This window comes from Geotrypetes seraphini, chromosome 8, assembly GCF_902459505.1.
Source record: "Geotrypetes seraphini chromosome 8, aGeoSer1.1, whole genome shotgun sequence".
Taxonomy (NCBI): Eukaryota; Metazoa; Chordata; class Amphibia; order Gymnophiona; family Dermophiidae; genus Geotrypetes; species Geotrypetes seraphini.
Window position 1 is genome coordinate 84621303 of NC_047091.1, and position 27186 is coordinate 84648488.

Below are 27186 nucleotides of genomic sequence, written 5' to 3' on the forward strand. Positions count from 1 at the left end.
TCTCTGTGGAATATATTTATTTTTATTTTATTTCTTCCATTGTGCATTGCACAGTTTTACATTATAGCAACATCTCAGATAAAAACATTTAAAGACTAACATTGCAGCTTTCTGCTGTGAATGTAGTGAATCATCACAATCCTTTTACACAGACGAGCTCTCTTTGAGATTGTGTAATGAGGCTAGGACCACCACAAATTGACTTTTCAAATTAGTGCAGATACATTTGTGTTTACCATACTTTTTGCTCTGTAAGATGCACTTTTTCCATCCCCAAAAAGGTACCTTTTTTCCCCATCCCAGCGGTTCAGCACACTTTCCGCGCTCCTGCCTCAGTTCTCCTCTCTTCCGGCAGCGACTGCAGTGCATGAGGCAGGCGCGCGCTACACTCTGAACGACTGCCTGTCAATGCTCGTCCCGCGAGAACTGACAGGTAGCCATTCGGAGTGCAGCACGGGATCAAGCAGTCACGCAAAAAGCGCGCGCCTTCTTCTTGCACCTCTGTGCCACTGTCGCAACCGGAAGAGAACAGAGAAACCAAGGCAGAAGATGGAAAGCGTGCTGGACCATGGTGATGGGGGAAATAAAAGGGGGGGGGCTACCTCTGCCTTTGCCTTGGGGCTAGCTTGGGGTTGGCTGGCTGGTTGCCTTAGGGCTGGGGTCTGGCTGGCTTGGGGTTGGCTGGCTGGCTGCAACTACATATGCCTACCATTAGATGTGCCCACCTACTAGACGTGCCCTGTACTGGCCTACCACTAGACCACCAGAGAGGGGATAGGGTATAGGGCAAACCATTTGGTTCAGAATGTTTTTTTGCTTGGTTTTTCCTCTACAGGCGGGTGCGTCTTATGGTCAGGTGCGTCTTATAGAGTGAAAAATATGGTATGTGCTTATGGCAGTCATGCACATATTTGGAAATACAGTTCTTCATTAGAAATGGAAAATATGAAATCTAGTTGTGGCTGCTGTGTATGAGAGAATGGGATGTAAACAAAATGTGATACAACAAACCGGCAGCTTCAACAAATTCTGCATTATATCTAATGCAGCATGCCTGGCTTTAATAAGTGAGAATACACTCTATATTCCCCTCCAAAACAAATTATTTTTTCTCATTTTGAATTTCAATATATAATCTATTTCTTCTCTTCATATCAAATCTTTCACCTTCCATTTCCATTTTGTTATTTAGCTAATATTTCCGAGTCACTTGCGGCTTCGGCTGCAGCCTATACTAAGGCAACTGCAAAAAAGTGTTTGCTGGAGAAGGTGGAGGTAATCACTGGGGAGGAAGCAGAGAGTAATGTGTTACAGGTAAGGGCAAGTACAGCTACCTGCATTTAAGCCTTTATTTATATACTTATAAAAATATTTTAACTTTAAATATGGAAGTCAGTAAGAATAGAAACAAAACAAATTGTATTATTATCCATTTTAGATCAGTCCAAAAAAGTGGGGAGCAGCTAGAGCTAGAGAAAATTAGCTCAGAGATGACTTTGCTTTCCTTTATAGGGTCTAGTGCTGCTTTTAGCTTCTCAGTATTTCTATGGATCTGGCAGACCATGCAGAGATGTGAACTGGTACAGCAACTGTGAATACTCTGAGTAGACCACAACCAGGAAAGCTGTAGGCCCAGATTCCCAATGGAGCACGAGATTGAATCTGGGAGAATGCTGTAACAGTCCTTTGGAACTCTCCAACCTTCCACGCCCCTTGGAACAAACTAGAGGGCTAGGATTGGCATGGGCTGATCCACAGAGCCTAAAGATGTTAAACTTGGTGATGCCATGACTCTCCTTCTACCTCCATGAATCCTTGTGGGGTTGTGGCTACATTATATACTTTTCCCCTGCTATTGGATGGGAGCCAGAGGTACCTTCCCTAAATTCTAGCTGACTAAGGTTTTGGAGCAGAGGAGGGGAAAAAAAGCCAAGCAATTTCTTATCTTTCCTGCCTGCCTCTCAGCCTGCTTATGGTGTTGAATCAGTTGGGACTCGAAGGGGGGGGAGCTGAAATGAACAGCCCCCCCATGTTTCCCTCCTCTTGTTTCCAGTATACGTATATTGGGAAAAGAGGAGGTTACACACTGTAGGTAAGTCATGGCAGTTCAGCAAATCTGCAAAGAGCAGCAGACAATTTGTTTTTTCTCTACTTCAGTCTGTCTGGAAGTAAAAAAGTGACACACTTCAAGTAAGTTATGGCATTTCAGCATGTTAAGCGGTGCATCAAAGCCTGGCCAGGGAGCAGGCAGGCAAGCAAGCGGGCACCAGCAAGGAAAGTACAATTTACTTTCCCCCACTGATTTCTAGTATGTCTGAAAATAAAGGGATATGACATATTCAGGGTGTTAGCTGGTACATTTAGCCTGGCTTGAGAGCAGGCATCAGATGGGCAGGTGTGAACTGTGGAGATTTAACAATCAGCTTATATACCATAAGAACATAAGCAGTGCCTCCGCCGGGTCAGACCACAGGTCCATCTCGCCCAGCAGTCCGCTCCCGCGGCGACCCAAACAGGTCACGACCTGTCTGTATCACCAGAAGGGGCTCCCTTGCCACCTTGGTTTCTCATTTAAGTCCTGTCTTCCTATCGAAGTCCTAACCCTCCGGTCTTGCACATGCACGACTTGGTTTGGTTTCTATACTCATTACCTGGTTAGCTTTCTATACTTGTGTTACATCCCAGCTCCTCCCTCAGTATCCCATGATCCCTTTATCCTTCAGGAATCCGTCCAATCCCTGTTTGAATCCCTGTACCGTACTCTGCCTGATCACTTCCTCCGGTAGCGCATTCCAAGTGTCCACGACCCTTTGGGTGAAAAAAAACTTCCTTGCGTTTGTTTTGAACCTATCTCCCTTCAGTTTCTCCGAATGCCCCCTCGTATTTGCACAGGACCGTAAAGCTCTATGCAGTTTACAAAAGATGATATGTACAATTGAATAAACAGAATTAGTTACCCATATACTTAACAAACAAATATGTTTTTAAATGCCCCCTAAATTCTGAGTAAGTACTAGAAATCAGAATCGATCTAAGTCCTTGCCCCATGAAGCTGCCTGATAGAACAGTAGATGTTGGTAATTTTTTTAAAGTTTACAGCCTTTGACAGGCGGAAAGATAAAACTCAAATGCAAACATCTCTTATGTTTTTTGGTAGTAAGATAAAAGAGATCAGTTAAGTATTTAGGGACAAATCCAAACAAAACCAAGCTTAAATTTCACCCGAGCCGCTACCTGCAGCCAGTGCAGCTCATGAAAAAAAGGTGTCATGTGGTCAAACTTCTTCAGCCTGAAGATCAGTCTGACCACGGCATTTTGAACCATACATAGTCGCTGCACATTTCTTTAAGTAACTGTCAATATTGCAATAGTCAAGCTGACTAAGAATCATGGATTGCACCAAAAGTCTGAACGATGAGATATCAAAGTAAGCCCTGATCGAACGAAGCTTTCAGAGGGTAAAAAATCCCTTTCCGACTAAAGCATCCACTTGATTTCTCATGGTCAGAGTCTGGTCCAATATAACATCTAATATCTTAATGGTTGATTGAATAGAGTAACTATACTTTTCAATAATCAATGATGTATCAATATTAAATGGATGTGGTGAGGCAAACAAAAGTGAAATGGCAGATGGGGTAGGGTGGTTGGGGCAGTCTCTATCGAGGGCTATACACTTAGTCCAGCAATTTTCATTCCATATTTTTCCTGCCATTTCCCCCAGCTTCCCCAAAATGTTTTATGTTGAGGTGCCTCAGCTGTAAGCCTTGCCATTGTAAGGCATATGGCTTAGAGAGCCATTGGGGTCTCTCCAAGTAATGTTCTATTGGAAAAAAAAAATCCTGAGGCAGTGCCAGTCTGAATTGACCTTAATTGCATTTAATTGCTAATCAGCACTTTTTCTTTTCAGCTAGTAGCGGGTTGTGCAATGAGCACTTTTAAAGGGGAAAAATGCTCATTGTGCTTCAGATGCGGGATCAGTGCGGCCAGCCTATGCTCGTGGTGCACCAGCCGCTGTGAAGGAGAATCCTTGTCAGTTTTGGGTGCCAGAGAGCAGAGTTCCCCTTTGAGAGCTCCAGTCGGCAGAAGGCAGTGGGGAATCCCGGGCTTCCCCTACCGCCCACACAGGGATTTCCCTATCTGCCGACATTCAGGGAAATAAGGTTTCCCTTACTGCCGACAGTGCTGGGGATTACCTTACTGCTGCTGCCGGCTTGCCTGCTTTAGTGGCTGTGGTGGTTCAGGCCTCTTTGCCGCTGTATGCCTCACGGGAGGTTTTTCGGCGGGTTTTGCACCGGTTTTAGCAGGAAGTTCCTCCATTTTGTCTATAGCCTCAGGTGACCTCTCCCTAGTATTGGAGAGGCAGGGGCAGATTTCTGCTGGATCTCCTGCTTTTGCAACGAGTCCTAATGTGCCACCAGGGGGATTTCCCCATATTTTGTGTTAGCCTTGTGTAAGGCTTATCTTCAGGCAGCCGGGGGTCCTGTTTCCTCCCTAGTGGTCTCGGGTTTTTCAGGGGGGGGGGTTGCCTTCTGCATCCACCTCTGTTCGGCCCCCCTCGACGCCAGTTCTGACCCAGTCCCCCCCAGCTTCGTCCAAGTGGCCGAGGGTCTTGTGGAATAACAATTTTTGTTTGGGGAGGTATTTTTGCTTTATGAGGACTTGGACCCCATAGACCTCCAAGATTCTCAGAGGGACGTGTGTTTTTTGGAGCTGCCAGCTGGCTAGGATGCATCGGTGGAGCACATTTTTCAGCGGGAAGAGCTCCAAGAGCTTATTCTTCAGATTTTGTCAGTTTGGCATTTTGAGGACACAAAGGAGTCCCCACGTGTGATTGACCCCCTTCGGAGGATCCGCTCGGCCTCCCACACTTTTCCTATGCTTTAGGATATTCAGGATATTGTGCTCACATAATGGAAGGCGCCGGAAACGCCTTTTCATCTTGCATGATCTATGATCCGCCCATATCCCATCCCAGAGGAGGATAGGGATACCTTGAAGTCGCCTTTGTTGGATGCGGTGGTCTTAGCCATCGCGCATAGGCATACGGTGCCAGTTGAGGGCGTCTCGGCTTTGCGGAACTCTGAGGATTATAGGGTAGAGTCTCTTCTTAAGCAGAGTTTTGATGTGGCTCCCCTGGCAGTCCAGGCGGCGATGTGTCGTGGTCTGGTGGCTTGGACTTGTTTTTGGTGGTCCGAGCGTATTCTTGACCATGAGTCTTAATGACTGGTCCTTGGTGGATCATTAGGTAGCTAAGATTGAGGTGTGTGCTTCTTGTCTCTCAGATGCCATGTATGACTTGCTGCAGGCTTCGGCCAAATCCATTGATCTCAGTGTGGCCACTCGTAACCTGTGGCTCTGGGGTTGGTCGGCGAACGCGGTGTCTAAGGCTAAGCTTACAAAATTTTCCTTTTGAGGGTCTTGTTTGGCAAAGATCTGGATCAGTTGGTTCAGACCTTGACTGACTCTAAGATGCCCTGTCTTCCTGAGGACCGTGCTCACCCGCCTGCACAGGGGGCCGTTGTTCGGGGGCGTTAGCGTGATTTTCACCATTACCACCCTGGTCGAGGGGCTACTTCTTTTTCTTCCACCAGGTCTTCCCAAGGTTGGTTCTTTCAGCACTTGGAGTCCTTTCATGGCGGCAGCCTTGCACTAGGAGGGCATCCTGGTTTCATTCCTATCTAGACGACTGGTTGATCCGAGCAAAGTCTTTACAGGAGAGCTCTTGGGTTAAGGCTCAGGTTGTGGAGTTCCTGCAGTCGCTGGAATGGGTGGTCAACCTGTCCAAGAGCCGGTTGACTCTGTCTCAACACCTGGAGTACCTCGGGGTTCTCTTCGACATCAGCTTAGGGTAAGGTCTTCCTTCCAGAGGCCCGAGTAGACAAGTTGTAGTTGCAGATTTGCCTCCTGATGACTTCATGGTGTCTTTGGGCGCAGGATTTTCTACAGGTCTTGGGTGGTGGGCTCAAGCTCATATGTGGCTGCTTCAGTATGTTCTGCTTCAGAAGTGGTTACATCAGTTGCACGATCTGGATTATCTCATTCCTTTTCAGGGGTTAGTTCATCATAGCCTCCGTTGGTGGCTACAGACTTCCATTCTGGTGCAGGGAGTGAGTCAAGATCAGCCACAGTGGACAGTGCTTCTCACAGATGCCAGTCTCCTCGGCTAGGGAGCTCAATATCTCAGTCATTCATCTCAGGGCAGCTGGTCTCCGGAGGAAGTGTCCTGGTTGATCAATATTCTGGAGACCAGAGCCATCTGGTTGGCATTACTAGCTGTCCAGACATTGTTGAAGGGGAAATCAGTTTGGGTTCTCTCAGACAATGCCACGGTGGTGGTTTACGTCAATCATCAGGGGGGAACCAAGAGTCCCACATGTGAGAATATGCTGCCTGCTTGTCCTAGAATAAAGCACAGTTACTTACCTGTAACAGGTGTTATCCAATGACAGCAGGCAGATATTTTTGCAACTCTCCCAGCCCTCTTAGTTGGCTGCTTAGCTTTTTTACAGAACTGATAGTCCTGCAAGCCACCATTGGGCAGGCAGGCACAGGTGCATGTGCAGTATGGGTAGTCTCGAGACTTTGAACATTTTTTAAAGTGACAGTACACTTTACCCCTTTTGTATCAGGGTTCATGTATGACATCACCCACATGTGAGAATATTTGCCTGCTGTCCTCAGATAATACCTGTTACAGGTAAGTAACTGTTTTTTTATTCACAGTGATTCAGTTTTGGGTCTCAATCTTTAACGTAGCAATATTGATTCAAAGATCAGATCTCAGTTATATAAAAAGCTAAAGAGCACAGTTTCTCTACCTACCATCCTCTTGTTCCTTCTCCCAGTGCATCTTATATGTAATTAAAGAGACAGCTCACTAAAAGCATGGGATATACACAGAGCTCTAATTAGAAAACAAATAAAGAACTAAGGCCAGTATTGGACAGACTTGTAAGGTTTGTATCCCATATATGGTGATTCAGTGTAGGATGGGCTGGGGAGGGTATCAGTGGGAATTTCACTAACTTGGACAATGAGGACGTTACTAGTCAGACTTTACAGTAGTTATGCTGCAAACAACGGGATGGTTGGATAGGCTGGAGCGAGCTTAGATGGCAACTTTATCAGTTGGAACCTGGGACAATACTAGGTGAACTTTAGTCTATGGCCTAGAAATATCAAAGAAGAGACAAGTTAATTTAATCATGTATTTTTAATGAGAATAACAAATGGGCCGACTGGATGGACCATTCAGGTCTTTATCTGCCGTCATTTACTATATTATGGGGTCCTTTTACTAAGCGCACTAGCCGTTTTAGCTTGTGATAAATGCTAATGCATCCATGGACTATAATGGATGCGTTAATGTTTAGTGCACGCTAAAACAGCTAGTTTGCCTTAGTAAAAGGATCCCTATATGTTACTAGATATAGCTATACGAGTACATTCTGGCAAAATGCTGGCTCTGAATCTTGGGGGGGAAGGGGAGATCATCTAGACTAGACATGGGCAACTCCCATCCTCAAGGGCCAAAATCCAATCGGGTTTTCAGGATTTCCCCAATGAATATGCATGAGATCTATTTACATGCAGTGCTTTCAATGTATATTCATTGGGGAAATCCTGAAAACCCGATTGGATTCTGGCCCTTGAGGACGGGAGTTGCCCATGTCTAATCTAGACTGAGCTTTTTATTTTTTATCACAATTTACCTGAAACAACCTACCAGTACAACTCCACAGTGATTTGCATTTAAGAAATTTAAATCATCAAAGAAATTTAAATCTGCTTTGAAAACCAAGCTGTTTTAACAGGCATATGATGACAGTTGAGCACAGAATTCCTCTAGTTAATGGATACTGATTTTCTGGTTTAATTGCTATTATTTTTATAGTCTTTTCTTTTTATACTTTTACAGTCAGAAGGATATAAATAAGGAAGGATAAAAGGGATTGAAGGATATAAAGGATCATTTACAGGTCATGGACCTGATGGGCCGCCGCGGGAGCGGTCTACTGGGCTCGATGGACCTCTGGTCTGACCCAGCGGAGGCAAATCTTATGTTCTTATATTTCTTATTATCCCAGGACAAGCAGGCAGCATATTCTCACAGATGGATGATGTTATCCACAGAGCCCTGGTACGGACAGTAGAAAAGTGTACTGTCACTTTAACTTCTTTAGAAGTCTTGAGACTGCCTGTACTACGCATGCGCGAGTGCCTTCCTACCTGACATCGGGTCGTGGGACCATCGGGTCTTAGTTTTCCATGGAGCTAAGAAAATGGTTGTCGTTGGAGTCTCTCCAGTTGTGCTATTCCCCCCCCCCCCCCTTTTTTTGTGCCTTCCTGTATCGTTTTCTTCATTTCTTTTATTTTTCTTTTGTAGTCTTAATTTCTTGAGAGTTCTCTCAAAGTGTTTTCACGTTTTTTGGGCCTTAGGTCCTCTTTCAGCCAGGTTTCCAGATGGCAGTATCGACTCTTTTTTTGTCACTAAATTAATCGACCCTTGAAGGAAAAATTGATTCCTTTTATCTCGCATCGGCGGTTTTACCCTTGATGTCAAAGCCTTCTAGCGGCTTCAGGAGATTCTCTCGGTGCAACAGAGCCATTATTAGTCACTGATCCGTACAATTGGTGTCTTCAGTGCCTTGGTCCTGAGCACCGATTAGACTCTTCTCATGGCTGTTCAAAGTTACAAAAACACTCTCTTTGAAGGCTCAACATCTACAACAGGAGAAACTTTTTGGACACCAAGATCCATCGAAGATGTCCACCATGTCCGATGTTGAAAAGCTGCATCGAAGTTGGCAACACAATCACCGCATCGTTTGGCACCGACTACCTTGGTACCTGTGCCGACACATCTAGTAAACAGGCTAAGAAGGATTTCAATGCGAGGCGCCAGGGTCCGGTCCACAGTTGCAAGCAAGGCAAAGCTCAGAAGACCCGTTCTGGAATTTCGAGTTTACACCCAGCAGCGTCTACTGCGAACTATCAACACTCAAAGTGAACAAAGCCATGGGACCGGACAATCTACACCCCAGGGTGCTTAGAGAGCTGTGTGATGTCCTGGCGGTGCCGTTGTCTGTGCTCTTCAATCTTTCCTTGAGGGCGGGAAGAGTTCCCTTGGACTGGAAAAAAGCCAATGTAATCCCACTCCACAAAAAGGGCTGCAGGACAGAGGCTGAGAATTACAGACCGGTGAGTCTCACATCCATAGTAAGTAAACTCATGGAAACACTAATTAAGCATAAATTAGATACGATCCTGGACGAGAAGAATCTACGGGATCCCCGCCAACATGGATTTACCAAGGGCAGGTCCTGCCAATCCAATCTAATTAGTTTCTTTGACTGGATAACAAGGAAACTGGATGTGGGTGAGTCCCCAGACGTCGCTTACTTGGACTTTAGTAAAGCTTTTGATAGCGTCCCGCACCGCAGACTATTGAACATCAATGGACTGGGAGAGACATTAACTACATTAACTACATGGGTCAGTGATTGGCTAAACGGTAGACTTCAGAGAGTGGTGGTGAATGGTGCCCCTTCAAAAACGTCAGAGGTGATCAGTGGAGTGCCGCAGAGCTCGGTCTTGGGCCCAATCCTCTTCAACATATTTGTGGGAGATCTGACTCAGGGGCTTCATGGTAAAATCACATTATTCGCCGATGACGCCAAACTATGCAACATAGTAAGTGAGAACACTTTACCAGACAGAATGACGCAGGACCTACTTTTATTGGAACACTGGTCCTCGACTTGGCAGCTAAACTTCAATGCTAGAAAATGTAAGGTCATGCACCTCGGCAGCAGGAATCCATGCAAAACTTACACACTTAATGGTGAAACCTTAGTTAGGACCAAGGCAGAACGTGATTTGAGGGTGATCATTAGCGAAGACATGAAGACTGCCAATCAAGTGGATAAGGCTTCATCAAAGGCAAGACAAATGATGGGTTGAATGATGGGAAGAAGCTTTATCAGCCAGAAGCCCGAAGTTATAATGCCGTTGTACAGATCCATGGTGAGGCCTCATCTGGAATATTGTGTACAATTCTGGAGGCCACATTACCAAAAAGATGTGCTGAGAGTTGAGTCGGTTCAAAGAATAGCCACCAAGATGGTCTCGGGACTCAAAGACCTCCCGTATGAGGAAAGGCTGAATAAATTGCAGCTATACTCATTCGAAGAACGTAGAGAGAGAGGAGACATGATAGAGACGTTTAAATATATCACCGGCCGTATTGAGGTGGAGGATGATATCTTCTTTTTTAAAGGTCCCTCGGGCACAAGAGGACATCCGCTGAAAATCAGGGGTGGAAAATTTCATGGCGACACCAGGAAGTTCTTTTTCACCGAAAGGGTGGTCGATCGTTGGAATGAACTTCCACTTCAGGTGATTCAGGCCAGCAGCGTGCCGGATTTTAAAAGGAAATGGGAAACACATGTGGGATCTCTAGGGGGGTAAAAATGTAGATGGGATACACATGTGGTATCTCTAGGGGGGTAAATTCAAGGGGGTGGGGTTGTTAGAGTGGGCAGACTTGATGGGCTATGGCCCTTTTCTGCCGTCATCTTCTATGTTTCTATGTTTCACCTCGCCACACCATGCCAGCATCTGTAGCATCAAGTAAATGTCACTCTCTATCATTACAGGAAGTGTCTCCCCTGAAGCGTGCCTCGACATCGAGGTTACCAACACCTCAACACCCTGCACCAACGATACCATTAACACCCTCGGTACTGCAGCTTATCAATCAGGTCCAACTTTGTGAGCTTCTTCAGGAGGAGCTTGCAGATATGCTTCGAGACCAATCAAAGCCAACTGCTGCACCGACTCCTCCAGTACCAGCCCAGCATGGCTCTCAGACCTCCTGGTACCAGATCTAAGTCTCCTCATCAAACAAATACAGATGCCATCATCAGAGCACTTCTTCCTCATTAACGTCAGACCATCATCGACGGAGACACAGTAGTCCTTTCTGACGCCATCATCGGCACCAAAGCCAACATAACACATAGCGTCATGGTCCTAGAGGAAAGATTTTTTTTTAAAATATCCAATCTTAGAGCATAAGGACTCTGATTTATCCCTTCATTATTTATCTGACCCACAACATTCTGCACCAGAGTCCTATGGGTTTTCATCAGATTCATCTCCTCCTCCTTCTAGGATTAGGTTGCCACCAGAGAACCTTTCTTTTACCACATTCATAAGTCAAATGACTCAAGCTCTTCCTGTGCATACATAATCTGAAGCAGAACCAAGAGCTGCACTTTTTGATGCACTTGACTTTGAGCAAATCCTGAAGGAATGTCTAAAACTCCCATTCCATGATCTCATGTGAGATTCCATGTTGAAAAACTGGGAGACTTTGCTACCTATTTCAGTGGCACCACCAAAATTTGATACCCTTTATTAGGGTACAATCATGTCCTGGCTTTAATAAGCTTCGATTACAGCATCAATCTCTGCTAGTTGAGTCTGTTTTGAAGAGATTGTCTAGTTCCAGATCATACACCACTACACCTCCAAGTAAGGAGGGTTGTATTTTGGACAGGTTGGGTCGTAAGTTGTTTCAAAATACAATGCTTACTAGCCACATCCTCAACTACAATTTCCATATGACCTTCTATTTAAAGCATTTAGTTCAACATCTGTCTCACTTCAAACAATTCATCCTGGTAGACCAGCTTCCTGATTTTCAACAGACTACACATGATCTTATTGAGACCAGGAAATTCATGTCAAGGTCAATCTTTGATGCTTTTGAAGTAACTTCCAGAGCATCAGGCTTTCATTGCAGTCGACGACTTGGACAATGGTTACATTGCAAGGCATCCACAGTCCATGCAACCCCTTTTTTATGCCTACATATAACAGCAACTTATTGCACTCTAGCCCCTCAATGGTAGTAGCCTATTGTTCCGCCACTTATTTCTGTCAAATGGGATGATCAGTGACACTCAGAAAAGCACACAGACAATATAAAAGCATAAACAATAACCCTTTAATATATATATTTATATGAATATAAGAATAAAATAGCTTCACCGTAATCCCAGGCAACGACCAGCCTTCACAATTGGGAATCCCTGCAATTGATAGGTGGGTGGACACGGGAGACTGTCCTTTTAGATGTCTTGGATTCTAATGTTAGGGGCAGAATCCCATCCTTATAAAGGGTGAAAGCTGCTGAGTTCATAGCTAAACAGATGGTCCTGCAGTAACCAGCGTCCTTCATTACGATTCAGGCACACCCGGTCCTGGTCTTTTGTTCTTTGTTGTTTTGGCAACATCCAGGTCAAGGAGGTCAGGATAGCAGATCAGCAAACTTGTTGCAGAAACCAGCTTTCCATCTGGTTTTACTGTCCTTTTGATGTTGTTTTGGCAACACCCAGGTCAAGGAGGTCAGGATATCAGATAAGCAGGTCAGCAAACTTGTTGCAGAAACCAGTTTGCCATCTGGTTTTACTGTCCTTTTGATGTTGTTTTGGCAACACCCAGGTCACGGAGGTCAGATAAGCAGACTTGAGGAAACATATCACGTAGTATGTTGAGTTTCAGTTACCCCCTGGCCATAGGCATAACACCTATGTACCTGCTTTAACAGCATTTCCAGGTTGTCTCCCTTTTCAATATGTCTCTTCCGTAGTGATTACATCCAGGAACCCAGTCCATTCTATTCCAGGTTCCTCTGTATTGGAAAATCCCATCAACAGATGCCTTTGGGTATGCATGAGAAGCTCACTGGCCCAGCCTTCACACTCAGCATTTGGAGCCTACAAGTAGAATCCCTCCATATCACTTTGTTGAACCTTCATTGCCGTTCACACCTTTCAAGATCATCTGAACCAACTAATTCTAATCATCATAGCACTAAGATAGTCATCTACTATATAATTAACCAAGGACATACAGGCTCCCCTCTATAATAGGAGGCAATACAGTTCTTTTCTTAGGGGCCCCCTGAGCATCCTTCAACTGAACAAATTTTCTTAACAGGATAACAATGTTCCAACAGGCATTTTCAATAGATTCCTTCAACCTGACGAGTTGGTGACTCAGTTAGACTCAGTTATCTCTACTCCACCAAATCTACCTGGTTTGAGGATCTCCACAATTATATTTATTCCTGTCTGTCAATAGTCATAAACTTAAGCATTTCTGTTCCCATCTCCACTCTCCTCAGCATCTGGAATCAGATGAATTTCTTCCAGACAACAAACAAGTTCCTCCAGGAATTTTCTCCAGTCCATATGTTTTGGAAATCTTTCTCAAAGTTTCAGCAACATCCAACCACAATAACTGAGACAATTCTTATTACCTTTCCTTCTTCAACTTGATGCTGAAGAACCAGTTCCTTTTCAAACCTTTCAGTTGTCTGGACTCAGCATAACAGATCCATTCTACCTACCAATCTATTCTATGGGCACTTTATAGCCTGGCTCCTCATGCAAAATAACTTCCATTTCTCTGTTGCAGTCAACCACTATAACTTCCTACACACAACACTCCACACGGTGAAACTGCTGCTATAAGTGGACACATTTTACCTTCTAGTGTCGCCTACAGGACTTGGTTCCAAACATATGTCCTATATCATCAATGCTGCATTACTTGTTTTTGTCTCTCTTAAAAACAAAAGAAAAGAAAGATACGACGAGTACACATTTAAGTATGTGTTCATCTCAAGACTATCAGTGCCAAACATGGACTTTGACCAACATATCTGTTTCTTTCTCAGTTCATGAAAGGGCTCAAGAAATCAAACCCTCCCTTTCAGCCTGCTCCAGAAATGTTCTCACTTTATATCACCTCTACACACTAAGTCAGTGAATTCCAATCTCTACTACTTGATCCACCTTACACAACAGTTTCTTATGATACAGTTGTTCTTCTTACTCATAGTAACATAGTATTAGATGGCAGATAAAGACCCAAATGGTCCATCCAGTTTGCCCAACCTGATTCAATTTATTTATTTTTTCTCTTCTTAGCTATTTCTGGGCAAGAATCCAAAGCTCTGCCCAGTACTGTGCTTAGGTTCCAACTACTGAAGTCTCCGTCAAAGCTCACTCCAGCCCATCTACACCATCCCAGCCATTGAAGCCCTCCCCAGCCCATCCTCAGCCAAGGCCATATACAGACATAGACCGTGCAAGTCTGACCAGTACTGGCCTTAGTTCTTCAATATTTACTATTATTTTCATACCAGAAGTAGTGTCAGATTTTGCTATTATTTTCCTAAAAGAAATAGTGTCAGATTCTCATCTTATCCAGTCTATAGATTTTCCTGCCTTGTTCCCCAGACCATATTCTTATCCTGGGAGAGCTGTTCTTCACTCATTGGACTGTGAACTCGCCTTAGCTTACCGTCTACATCAAACTAAGTCTTTCAGATCTACTCTAGGTCCCTAATCCATACTATCACAACCCATTTTTATCTTGAGACTAATTCCAGATGGGATAGTCGGTTTGGCCAAGCAATTGTACAAAATTTATTCTCAGTTTAGTCGCCAACTTCCCTCCATCCCATTTGTAGTAGCTAGGGAGTCCCATCTGTGAGAATATGCTGCCTGCTTGTCTTGGGAAAAAGCACACTTGTACCTGTAACAGGTGTTTTCCAGGGACAGCAGGTAGATATTCTCACAACTCTTCCACTTCCCCTAATTGACTTCTTAGCTTATTAACTGAACTCATGGTCTTGCGAGCCGACGTCGGGCTGGAAGACACTCACACATGTGCAGTACAGGCAGTGTTGAGACTTCTAAAGAAGTTAAAGTAATAGTACATGTTTGCACTATCTGTACCTGCACTGTGCTCTGTGGATGATGTCACCCATTTGTGAGAATATCTGCCTGCTGTCCCTGGGTAACACCTGTACTGGTAAGTAATTGTGCTTTCTCTTTGTCCTAAGAGTGATTGGCTATTTCTGGCCTATCTATTTAATGGAGTTCCTTTTAGTTTCTTTTTTAGTTTGTAAACCGCTTGGTTCTGTGAGTCAAGACAGTATAGAAAATTTCAATAAACTATATAAAACTACAGAGAAAAATTTCAAGCACATGTAGGGCATATAGGTCAAACTAAACTGTAAAATAACACATATAGAATTGTAGATTTCAATTTACTCTGGCATTTCTTTTTCTTCTCTAGAATGCTTTCTCATGAAAAAAACAGGCTGTAAACATATATTAGCCTGAAAATCATTCCTATATCACAGTGTGTCCTCTCTTACAGATTCAATGCAAACTGTTTGTATTTGATAAAGTCTCCCAGTCCTGGGTGGAAAGAGGACGGGGTCTTCTGCGACTGAATGACATGGCATCCACAGATGATGGCACATTACAGTCTCGACTAGGTGAGATGGGCAGAACAGCATAGAGTTGGACATTCAGACACTGCAGGAAATTTTGCACTGTTTTTGTTTCTTATCTTCAATGTTTTACACTTCTGTCTTGGACATGTGTGTACACTGATGTGAAAAAAATATTTCTTTAGCACTCTCCAGACCAGTAGAGGTTAATCTTACAAGTGGGTATATATCTCATCATGACCAGCAGGTGGAGACTGAAACAGAACTGTGGAATAGTACATAAGAGTTGCCTTCCCCTATTCCTATCAGTTTTCTTTCAGTCTCCAGCAGGTGTGAGTGAGCTGTTAGTAGGGCTATTGGAATTTGTTTAGGGCTTCTCGTCCCCGTTTTTGGCCAGATTGAGCTTAAGTGGGCCCTGTTTGGGGGTCCGTCTGAGATCAGGGTTGTCAAACCCGGCGGGTCTCATGCTGGGTCCCTCCCCCCATTTCCTTCACCTCCCCACATTTTTTTACAGGAGCCTCAGCAGTAAACCTTGCCCCCTAATTCAAGCAAGACATATTGCTTTGAAAGCCTGTGGAGTCTTTTCTGTAAAAAAAAATGAAAAATCCTGAGGTAGTGCCGGTCTGAAAAGTTGCGTTCCCTTTAAATATGCTGTAATTTACTGTATTTTTTGACTAACCAGCACTTTTATTCTAGCAAGGTCGCGTATGGACCAATTGAGCACTTCTCAGGAGAAGTGGTGCACAATTTGGTCAAGACGTGAGGCACTTGTGGCCGGCCTGAAAACAGCTGTTGGGGCTGGTGTGGTCGTGGAGCTCCGTCGGCAGAGGCTGCAGGCATCCAGGGATTCCCGGCCTTAGTGCCTCGCGATTCGGCAGGGAAGCCCGGTCTTCCTCCACCGCCCCCGGAGAGATTCCCTCTCAGCTGATATTTGTTAACAGCTGATGCTGGCTTGCCTGCCTTACGGGACTCTGAGGAGCATAAGTTGGAGACCATTCTTAAGCAGAATTTTGATGTGTCTGCCTTGGGGGTCCAGGTGGCTATTTGTGGGGGGCTGTTGGACCTTGCCGTGTTTCGGTAGGCCAAGAGTGTCCTTGATCGTGAGTCTGATGACTAGTCCTTAGTGGATCAGGTGGTGGCAAAGATTGAGATGGCTGCCTCGTTCCTCTCGGATGCGCTCTATGACTTGGTGCGGACGTTGGATAAGTCTATGGCATTTGGAGTGGCCGCGCGACGTACGTTGTGGCTTTGCGCTTGGTCGGCGGATATCATTTCCCAAACTAAGCTTACCAAATTTCCCTTTCGGGGGGTCTTTTTTATTTGGAGAGGACTTACATAAGTTGGTTCAGACTCACTCTAAGGTGCCCCTCCTGTCTGAGGACCGGACCTGCCCGGCATCTCGGGGTGGTACTGCCCGTAGGCATTTGCGGGAGTTCCACAAGTATCGCCCGGGGTGTGGGGCTGCTACTTTCCAGTTTTCAGGATTTTCCCGGGGTCAGTTTTATCAGCAGTCGTTTCGGGAGGGCCCGTCAGGGTGCTGGGAATCCCTCCACCGGTTCTCCCGCTGCCCGTCCTGCACAATGACTCTTTGCTGACGCCCCCTTTGGTTCCGGTGGGTGCCTGCCTGCACAAATTTTTTCCTAAGTGGGCCGAGATCATGTCCGATCAGTGGGTTCTGGAGGTGATGTGGGTCAGTTATGCTCAGGAGTTTGCCCACTCTCTCTTCCAGATCATTTTCTAGCCTCTCCGTGTCAGGCGGCATGGAAGATGCAGGCCTTTCACCAGACCCTTCAAAGATTGCTAGATCTCAAAGCAATTGTTCCAGTACCCCCTCAGGAGTGTGGCACCGGCAGGTACTCGATTTACTTGGTGGTGCCCAAGAAGGAGAAGACCTTTTGGCCCATCCTAGATTTAAAAGGGGTCAACAGGGCTCTCTTTTCACATGGAAACACTGTCATTCTGGCAGTTCAGCTGGGGGAGTTCCTGACTTCTCTCGATCTGACAGAGGCCTACTTGCATGTTCCAATTCGGGCCTCCCATCAGCGCTTCCTTCACTATGCGATCTTGGGTCAGCACTATCAGTTCTGTGCGCTTCCCTTTGGCCTGGTCACCTCCCCGGACGTTCACCAAGGTGATGGTGGCCGTCACGGCAGTCTTGCAGTCAGAGGGCATTCTTGTGCATCCCTACCTGGATGACTGGTTGATTCAGGCGAAGTCATTGCAGGAGAGCACCCGGGTTACAGCTCGGGTGGTGGAGTTTCTCCAGCCGCTGGGATGGGTGGTCAACCTTTCCAAGAGTCGGTTGGTCCCATCTCAGCGTCTAGAGTACTTTGGGGTTCTGTTTGACACCTCCTTGGGTAAGGTTTTCCTTCCGGAGACCTGAGTAAGCAAATTGCAATCTCAAATTTGCCTCCTTCTGGCATCCCGGTGTCCTTGGACGCAGGATTTCCTCCAAGTCTTGGGGTCGATGGCAGCTTCCCTAGACATAGTGAGGTGGGTTCGGGCCCACATGCATCCTCTTCAGTTTGCTCTGCTCTAGAGGTGGTCGCCCCAGAGGCACAGTTTGGATCTCCCTGTTCCTGTGAAAGGCTCAGCGCTGCAGTCTTCGTTGGTGGCTCTAGACCTCTCATCTTGTTCAGGGGATGAGTCTGGATCAACCACAATGGACGGTGCTTCTCATGGATGCCAATCTCCTTGGTTGGGGAGCTCAGTGTCTAGGTCAATCAGCTCAGGGCACCTGGTCCACAGAGGAGGTATCCTGGTCGATCAGTGTGTTGGACACCAGAGCAGTCCGTCTTAAGCTTAAAGCCTTCCACTCCTTCTTGTTGGGCAAGTCAGTCAGAGTTCTGTCGGACAATGTCACAGCAGTGGATTTCGTCAATCATCAGGGAGGCACCAAGAGCACTCAGTTAGTACAGGAGGCGGCTCTGCACATGGTATGGGCAGAGTACCACCTTCAGGATATTTCTGCCTCTCACATAGCCGGTGTGGAAAATGTTCAGGCAGACTTCCTCAGTCATTATGTGCTAGATCCCGGAGAGTTATGTCTAAGCTCTGTGGCCTTTTGGTTGATAGTGCAGTCTTAGGGTCAGCCCCGGATGGACCTGAGGGCCACGAGTGTCAGTGCCAAAATGCCCCATTTTTTCAGTTGTTGCAGAGATGGTTAGGCCGAGGGGTTGGATGCTCTGGTTCAACCATGGCCAACGGAGGGGATGTTGTATATGCACTTTTGCAGGTAATCACGGAATCCTTCCAGGAATTAAAGATACTCTGCAGTCCTCTACTACACAATGCTCACTTATAAGCAGACCACCTGTTTTCCCTCTCATGAAGACATTACAGATATGCTCACAGATCATTGGGAGGTCTTGGAGGGGCTGCTTCGGGTAGCCTAAGCCATGGCAAGCCTCTATCCAATGGATGCTGAATTTAATCAGCTCTTGTTTCCACCGAAAACGGTTTCCCTGGTGACGCAGGTTACCAAGCGTACCTCCCCAGTGAAGGTGGTGTGGTATTAAAGGATGCCCAAGACCACAGGCTGGATTTTGTTCATAAGCAGCTCTGGGGCCATGACCTCAGGTATTAAAACATCTGCAGTCATATCCATTATTACCTGGGCTTTCCACTCCAAGTTGTGCCATGATCCAGAGGCAGTTGCTAGAAGGGATCACTAGCTTCTAATGTCTTAAGTGGATTATGTAGCTGATGCGCTCTGTATGATCTTTTCAGAGATGTGAGCAAAATGTCTTCCCTTATTCCACTTCTGCCTGCAGGATGCTATGGATCAGACCAGTGGTCTCAAACTCAAACCCTTTGCGGGGCCACATTTTGGATTTGTAGGTACTTGGAGGGCCGCAGAAAAAAATAGTTAATGTCTTATTAAAGAAATTCAAAGTCTAAATGTGCACACAAAAGACAATCCTGAAATCCCAATAAACATCAAGTTACCACCTGAATTGGAGAAATTCAACACACAAGTTCCTCAGAATGCCACACCAGATATATGTGTGGTAGCCGTCCTCATAGGAACATAGTAATGTGTGAATATGTTATTTTATAACGTTTCATAACGCTTATAAAGTGCAAGTGCTTCAATAAGTTATATAATGGTCATTTTTTAAGAGTTACTGCAAAGGCAATACTTAGCTTTGTGAAACTGGGTCTGCCTCAATCACCACCGACGCGTTTCATAATTTCCTCAGGGTCGGGGATAGGGAGAGCAGAGCAGTTCAAAATCTTAGCAAGATGCTAAATCCTTGTTAAAGATGCCGTCATCTTTAACAAGGATTTAGCATCTTGCTAAGATTTTGAACTGCTCTGCTCTCCCTATCCCCGACCCTGAGGAAATTATGAAACGCGTCGGTGGTGATTGAGGCAGACCCAGTTTCACAAAGCTAAGTATTGCCTTTGCAGTAACTCTTAAAAAATGACCATTATATAACTTATTGAAGCACTTGCACTTTATAAGCGTTATAAAACATTATAAAATAACATATTCACACATTACTATGTTCCTATGAGGACGGCTACCACACGTATATCTGGTGTGGCATTCTGAGGAACTTGTGTGTTGAATTTCTCCAATTCAGGTGGTTATTAAAGAAATTACAATTTTGCATGAGGTTAAACTCTGTATAGTTTATAAAACTTTCCTTTAACAGTTAAAAGGAAAGATATGTAAACTATAAAGAGTTTTACCTTATGCAAGACATTAACTATTTTTTCTGCGGCCCTCCAAGTACTCTATTTTTTCTGCAGCACTCACATTTAAAGTTTAATATCTTTTCTTTCTCAAAACTGGCACATTTCAATCACTAAATTGAAAATAAAATCATTTTCCTACCTTTGTTTGGTAATTTCATCAGTCTCTGGTTGCACTTTATTCTTCTGACTGTGCATCCAATATTTCTTCCCTTCTTTCAGCCTCCTGTATGCTTTCTCTCCTCCAGACCTCATTCGCTCCCCCAACTTTTTCTTTCTTTCTCCGTCTGTCTTTCTCTGATTCCATGTCCCATTTTTTGCTTTGTTTCTGGCTCCCTGTCCCCCCCCCCCTTCTTTCTTTCTTCCTTCCTGCCCTCCCCATGCCACCGCCGCTGGGGAATAGGCTGCTGCTGCTACCGCTATCGGGAACAGGCTGAGATCTCCATGCTTCTATTCTCCACGGGGCCGACCAACTCTCACCGCCCAATGTCAATTCTAACGTCGGAAAGGACATTCTGGGCAGCCAGGCAGCGATTGGCTAGCCAGAACGTCCTCTCGTCGTCAGAATTGACATCGGGTGGCGAGAGAAGCAGGGAGATCAAAGAGCACGGTGCCGGCCTGTTCCCCAATGTCAGCGGTGAGAAGGGAAGGGAAGCAGGTTGGGCACCACTGCTCTAGACGAGCCGCACTCTATGGAGAACAGTGGAGGGTGGCCAGCTGTGCGGACCGCCCCCCTCTTGGTATGCCACTGGAGCAGCAGCGTGTCTGACCGGCTCATTCCGTTCAAAGCCGCAGGTGGCGGCTCCTTGCGAGATCTGTGCCTGCATCTGAAGCCTCTCTGATGTTGTGATGTCAGAGAGGCTTCCGATGCAGGAGTGGATAGCGCAAGGAGCCGCCAACCCATGGCTTTGAACGGAACGAACCGGCCAGACACGCTGCTGCTCCAAAAGGAAGAGAATGATCCAGTCCAGACCGCGGGCCGCAAATAAAACTTGGAGAGCCACATGCGGCCCGCGGGCGCGTGTTTGAGACCGCTGGATCAGACAATGGGTGGCACATTTCTCCTCCAAGGCAACCTTGTGTAAATTACCATTTCTTTAGCACTCTCCAGACCAGTAGAGGTTAACTTTACGAATGGGTATATATCTAATCATGACCAGCAGGTGGAGACTGAAAACAAAACTTTGGGACAGTATATCCTAGCCCCTCCTCTCTATTTCCCTCAGTCTTCTTTCAGTCTCCAGCAGGTGTTGAGTGATCTGTACCCATCTCTCTTGGTAGGGCTGTTGGAATTTGTTTAGGGGTTTATTGTCCCTGTTTTTGGCCGGACGGAGCTTGGTCGGGCCCTGTTTGGGGGTCCGTCCGACCTCGGGGGTGTCAAACCCGGCGGGTCACGAGCGGGGTCCCTCCCCCCACTTCCTCCACCTCCCCACATTTTTTTAGAGGAGCCTCAGCAGTAAGCCTTGCCCCCTAAGTCAAGCAAGGCATATTGCTTCGAGAGCCTGTGGAGTCTGTTCTGTAAAAAAAAAAAAAAAAAAAAAAAAAAAATCCTGAGGTAGTGCTGGTCTGCAGGGTTGTTTCCCTTTAAGAAAACTGTATTTTACTGTATTTTTTCATGTAACCAGCACTTTTTTATAGCTAGGTCGCGTCTGGAGCAATTGTGCCCTTCTCCGGGGGAGTAGGCCACAATTTTAGTCCAGCCGCGAGGCACTCGCGGCCGGCCTGATCTCGGCGGTTTGGGTCGGTGAGGTGGTGGAGCTCCGTCGGCAGCGGCTGCAGGCGCCCAGAGCTCCCCGCCGATGGTGCCTCGCGAGTCGGCTTGGAGCAGTGGGGAAGCCCGGTCTTCCACAACCGCCCACGGAGGGATTCCCCGAAGGATTCCCTCTCAGCTGATTTTTTGACAGCTGATGCCGACTTGCCTGTCTTAGCGGCTGGGACTGTTCAGTCTTCTCAGCCGCTACAGGCCATGGAGGGAGCATTTTTGGCGGGAACTTCGCCATTTTCTTTGTCTGGCCCCTCCATTTTGTCTGCAACCTCAGGTGACCTTCCCCCTGTATGGCGAACACAGGGGCAGGTTTCAGCTTGGACCCCTGCTGGGGCAGGGAGTCCCTGGGGACCCCCAGGGGTTTTTTGCCCCCAATTTATTTTCTTTCTTTGTGCGGACTTTTGGGGGTCCCACGTGCGCCTGGGGGGTTTCGGGGGGGGTTTCCCTCCGCGCCCCCTATGGCTTTGCCTCCCTCTTTTCGTTTGGCGTCCCCTCTTCCTCCTCCCTCATCCAAGCGCCCGCGGGGGGGCTTGGATTGCGAATTAGTGGGCGGAGGAGCGTGTTGGCCTGGTTGAGGACCTGGCTGCTTTGGCGGGCTTCCAGGATCCTCTAGAGGGGACGCCTGTTGGCAGCGGGGCGGCGGGTTTCCCGTCTTCCAGAGCAGATGCGTCCGTGGTGCGCTTTTTTATTCAGAGGGATGAGCTTTTAGACCTGTGTAGCAGGTCTCCTTGGTGCTGCATTTTTGCAGTGGCGCCGCCGGAGACCCCGCGTATGGGGGCCCCTCTGCTTCAGGGGGTCTGTCCTGGTTCCCGCTCTTTTCCTGTGCGTCAGGATTTGCGGGATTTTGTGTTGGCGCAGTGGCCTATGGGCGCAGTTTCGTTTGGTGTGCGCCTTGGCTCTTGGGTATCCCGTCCCGGAGGGAGGTAGGGCTACCTTAATTTCGCCAATGGGGAACGCGGTGGTCTCGGCACTTCCTAAGCGGCATACCGTGCCTGTTATGGACGGTTCTGCTCTTAAGGTCTCGGAGGCGCGTGCGTTAGAGACTCTTCTTAAGTATGATTTTGATGTCTCTGCCTTTGGGGTCCAGGCGGCTGTTTGTGGGGAGCTAGTCGCTCGCGCCGTGTTTCGGTGGGCTGAGCGTGTCCTGGATCGGGAGTCTGATGACTGGTCTCTAGTGGATCAGGAGGTAGCGAAGATTGCGATGGCTGCCTCGTTCCTCTCAGATGCTCTTTATGACTTGGTGCGGATTTCGGCTAAGTCTATGGCATGGCCGCGCGGCGTATTTTGTGGCTGCGCGCTTGGGCGGCGGATTCTGCGTCCAAAGCTAAGTTTACTAAAGTTCCCTTTAGGGGGTCTTTTTGTTTGGAGAGGAATTAGATGAGTTGATTCAGACTCTGACGGACTCGAAGGTGCCCCGTCTGCCTGAGGACCGTGCCCGCCCTGCGTCTAGGTGTGGGGCTGCCCGGGGGCGTTTGCGGGAATTTCGCAAGTATCGCCCGGGGCGTGGGGCTGCTTCTTTCCCGGCTCAGGGTTTTTCCCGGGGTCGGTTCTTCCAGCGCATGCAGCCCTTTCGGGGGGCCCGTCGGGGGGCAGGGAATCCCTCCGCCGGTTCCCCCGCTTCCCGTCCTGCGCAATGACTCCTTGCCGGCGCCCCCTTTGGTTCCGGTGGGGGCCCGGCTGCGCAAATTTTTCCCCAAATGGGCCGAGATCGCGTCCGATCAGTGGGTCCTTGAGGTGGTGCGGGACGGTTACGCTCTGGAGTTTACCCGCTCTCTGCCGGACTTTTTCCTCGCTTCTCCATGTCAGACTCCATGGAAGACGCAGGCTTTTCGTCAGACCCTTCAGCGTTTGCTAGATCTCGAGGCAGTGGTGCCGGTGTCCCCTACGGAGTGGGGCACCGGCAGGTACTCCATTTACTTTGTGGTGGCCATAAAGGAGGGGACCTTTCGGCCCATCCTGGATGTCTCTCGATCTGACGGAGGCCTACTTGCCGGTTCCAATTCGGGCCTCTCATCAGCACTTCCTTCGCTTTGCGATCTTGGGGCGGCACTTTCAGTTCTGTGCGCTTCCCTTTGGTCTGGCCACGGCTCCTCGGACGTTCACCACGGTAATGGTGGTCGTCGCGGCAGCCTTGCGGTCGGTGGGCATCCTGGTTCTCCCCTACCTGGACGACTGGTTGATTCGGGCAAAGTCGTTGCAGGAGAGCTCCCGGGTTACGGCTCGGGTGGTGGAGTTTCTCCGGTCGCTGGGCTGGGTGGTCAACCTTTCCAAGAGTCGGTTGGTCCCGGCTCAGCGTCTGGAGTGCCTTGGGGTTATGTTCGACATCTCCTTGGGGAAGGTCTTCCTTCCAGAGGCCCGGGTGAGCAAATTGCAATCTCAGATTCGCCTGCTTTTGGCGTCCCGGGGTCCTCGGGCGCGAGATTTCCTCCAAGTCCTGGGGTCAATGGCGGCGTCCCTGGACGTGGTGAGGTGGGCGCGGGCCCACATGCGTCCTCTTCAGTATGCTCTGCTCCGGAGGTGGTCTCCCCGGAGGCAAGATTTGGATGTTCCGGTTCCCCTGCGAGGCTTGGCGCGCTGCATTCTGCGCTGGTGGCTCCGGACCCCTCACCTGGTTCAGGGGGTGGGTCTGGATCTCCCGCAGTGGACGGTGCTCCTTACGGATGCGAGTCTCCTCGGTTGGGGGGCTCAGTTTATGGGCCACTCAGCTCGGGGCACCTGGTCCGCGGAGGAGGCCTCCTGGTCGATCAACGAGTTGGAGACCAGAGCGGTCAGGCTGGCGCTGTTAGCTTTCCACTCCCTTTTGCTGGGCAAGTCGGTCAGAGTCCTGTCGGACAATGCCACGGCGGTGGCTTATGTCAATCGTCAGGGGGGCACCAAGAGCACTCCTGTGGCGCAGGAGGCGGCTCGGCTCATGGTTTGGGCGGAGTCCCATCTTCTGGACCTCTCGGCTTCTCATATAGCCGGGGTAGAAAATGTTCAGGCAGACTTCCTCAGTCGTCACTTCCTGGATCCAGGAGAGTGGTTTCTCGGCGCCGGAGCGTTTCGGTTGATAGTGCAAGATTGGGGGCAGCCCCTGATGGACCTGATGGCCACGAGTGGCAACGCCAAAGTGCCCCGCTTCTTCAGTCGTCGCAGGGAAGGGCTGGCCGAGGGTCTGGATGCTCTGGTCCAGCCGTGGCCAACGGAGGGGCTGTTGTATGTGTTCCCTCCTTGGCCGCTGGTGGGCAGAGTGCTTCTTCGCATTGTTCACCATCCTGGTTTGGTGGTGCTGGTGGCGCCGGATTGGCCTCGCCGTCCGTGGTATGCGGATCTGGTGAGGCACCTGGTAGCGGATCCTCTTCCTCTGCCTCTCTCGGACGACCTTCTGATGCAGGGTCCCATTCCCATGTTCGACCCGTCTCCCTTCTGTCTTACGGCGTGGCTCTTGAAAGGGGTCGCCTTAGCAAGAAGGGATATTCAGACAAGGTGATCTCTACACTGTTGGGGTCCCGGAGGCTTTCTACCTCTCGGGCTTATGTGCGGGTTTGGCGTCTCTTTGAGGAATGGTGTCGGGCGCGGGGAGTGACCTCTTTTCGCGCTTCTCTGCCTAACATTCTGGAGTTCTTGCAGGATGGCCTGGATAGAGGCCTGGCTTGGTCTTCTCTCCGGGTTCATATTGCGGCCCTGTCGGCCTTTCGAGGGTTGGTGTCAGGTCAGCGTTTATCGGCTCTTCCTGATGTGATTCGGTTTTTGCGGGCGGCCAAGTTGCTTAGGCCTCCCCTACGGCCCTCGGTTCCCTCTTGGGATCTTAATCTGGTTCTCTCTGTTTTGGTGCGTCCGCCTTTCGAGCCCTTGGACGACTGTTCTTTGAAGGACCTTTCTTTGAAGGCGGTCTTTTTGGTGGCCATTACTTCTGCTAGGCGTGTTTCTGAGCTGCAGGCTTTCTCTTGTAGGGCTCCCTTCTTGGAGTTTTCTAGGGAGCGGGTCGTCTTGCGGCCTGTTCCTTCCTTTCTGCCGAAGGTTGTTTCTCCTTTTCATGTCAATCAATCGGTGGTTCTCCCGGTCTTGGGTGGTCGGGAGGGCTCTTCTGAGCAACGGCAGCTGCGCAAGTTGGATGTCGGTCGGGTCCTTCGCTCTTATGTGCAGCGGACCCAGGAATTCCGGAAGTCCGATCATCTCTTTGTCCTCCTGGCGGGTCCTCGTCGGGGAGCGGGCGCTTCTAAGGCTACTATTGCGCGCTGGATCAAGGAGACGATTGCTTCCGCTTATCTTCTGAAACAGCAGCCTGTTCCGGAGTTTCTCAAGGCTCATTCCACTCGGGGTCAGGCGGCTTCTTGGGCTGAGTCGTCGCTCGTGCCTCCAGTGGATATTTGTAAGGCTGTGGTTTGGTCCTCCTTGCATTCCTTTGTTCGTCATTATCGGGTTGATGTGCAGGCGCGTCGGGACGCGGTGTTCGGTGAGCGTGTACTGGTATCGGCCCTTCGGGGGTCCCGCCCGTGAGAGGGACTGCTTTGGTACGTCCCATTCGTAAAGTTAACCTCTACTGGTCTGGAGAGTGCTAAAGAAGGAGAAATTAGGTTCTTACCTGCTAATTTACTTTCTTTTAGCTTCTCCAGACCAGTAGAGGTCCCCACCCTGTCTGTTGTTGTTGTTGTTGGGGCTGTTGCGCGGGCAGTTTTTGGTTTTTGCTGCGGGTTCTAGTATTTTTCTAGGGCCGGGGAGAATTGAAGAACAGCGGCTGTGGCTCGGCTGGCTTAGCTGGCGAGCTGTGGGGACATTCTTCCTTCGGGAATTTCTCCTCTGCATTTTCCAACAGCATTTTGGGTATGTTATTTGTTACTCCTTTTGGAGTATTGTTTTTTTCTCTCTGTTGTTTTCCAGTTCTTGGTTCTGCTTGGCTATTCGGCAGACTGAGGGAAATAGAGAGGAGGGGCTAGGATATACTGTCCCAAAGTTTTGTTTTCAGTCTCCACCTGCTGGTCATGATTAGATATATACCCATTCGTAAAGTTAACCTCTACTGGTCTGGAGAAGCTAAAAGAAAGTAAATTAGCAGGTAAGAACCTAATTTCTCCTTAAGGGACATTTACTCTTTGGGAAAGGTCTGGATAGCCTTATGACTAGTGTGTAGGATCGCAGACAGCAGACCTTAAGCCTCTGGGGGGTAGGCAGGTCACAGTACTTTTCAGACCTCCAGATGATATTGCCAGTTCTTGGGAGGGCCTTCGAGCCAGAGATCTTTTCAAGACTCTAGACAAAGATTTGGAGGGGCCAGCATCCCCAGTCTTCAGGATCCCGCTCCGCCACACCTTCAAGAAGCAGTTATGAGACCAAACTGTCAGCCGTGCCTCCACACATTGGAGGGAGGTTATCAGCCTTTTAGGGAGCGTGGGCAGAGATTACCATAGATCACTGGGTG

General features: G+C 48.1%; 1 protein-coding gene across 4 annotated transcripts in view; it reads left to right on the forward strand.

Annotated features, from left to right (window-relative positions):
• Window positions 1–27186, forward strand: part of RANBP3 (RAN binding protein 3) — a 413886-nt gene that overhangs the window by 363648 nt on the left and 23052 nt on the right. For all 4 annotated transcript variants that reach the window (XM_033955562.1, XM_033955564.1, XM_033955563.1 and 1 more), the window contains 2 exons: window positions 1193–1314; window positions 15247–15367. In XM_033955562.1, the coding sequence (XP_033811453.1) occupies window positions 1193–1314; window positions 15247–15367 (243 nt within the window). The remainder of the gene's footprint in view (window positions 1–1192; window positions 1315–15246; window positions 15368–27186) is intronic.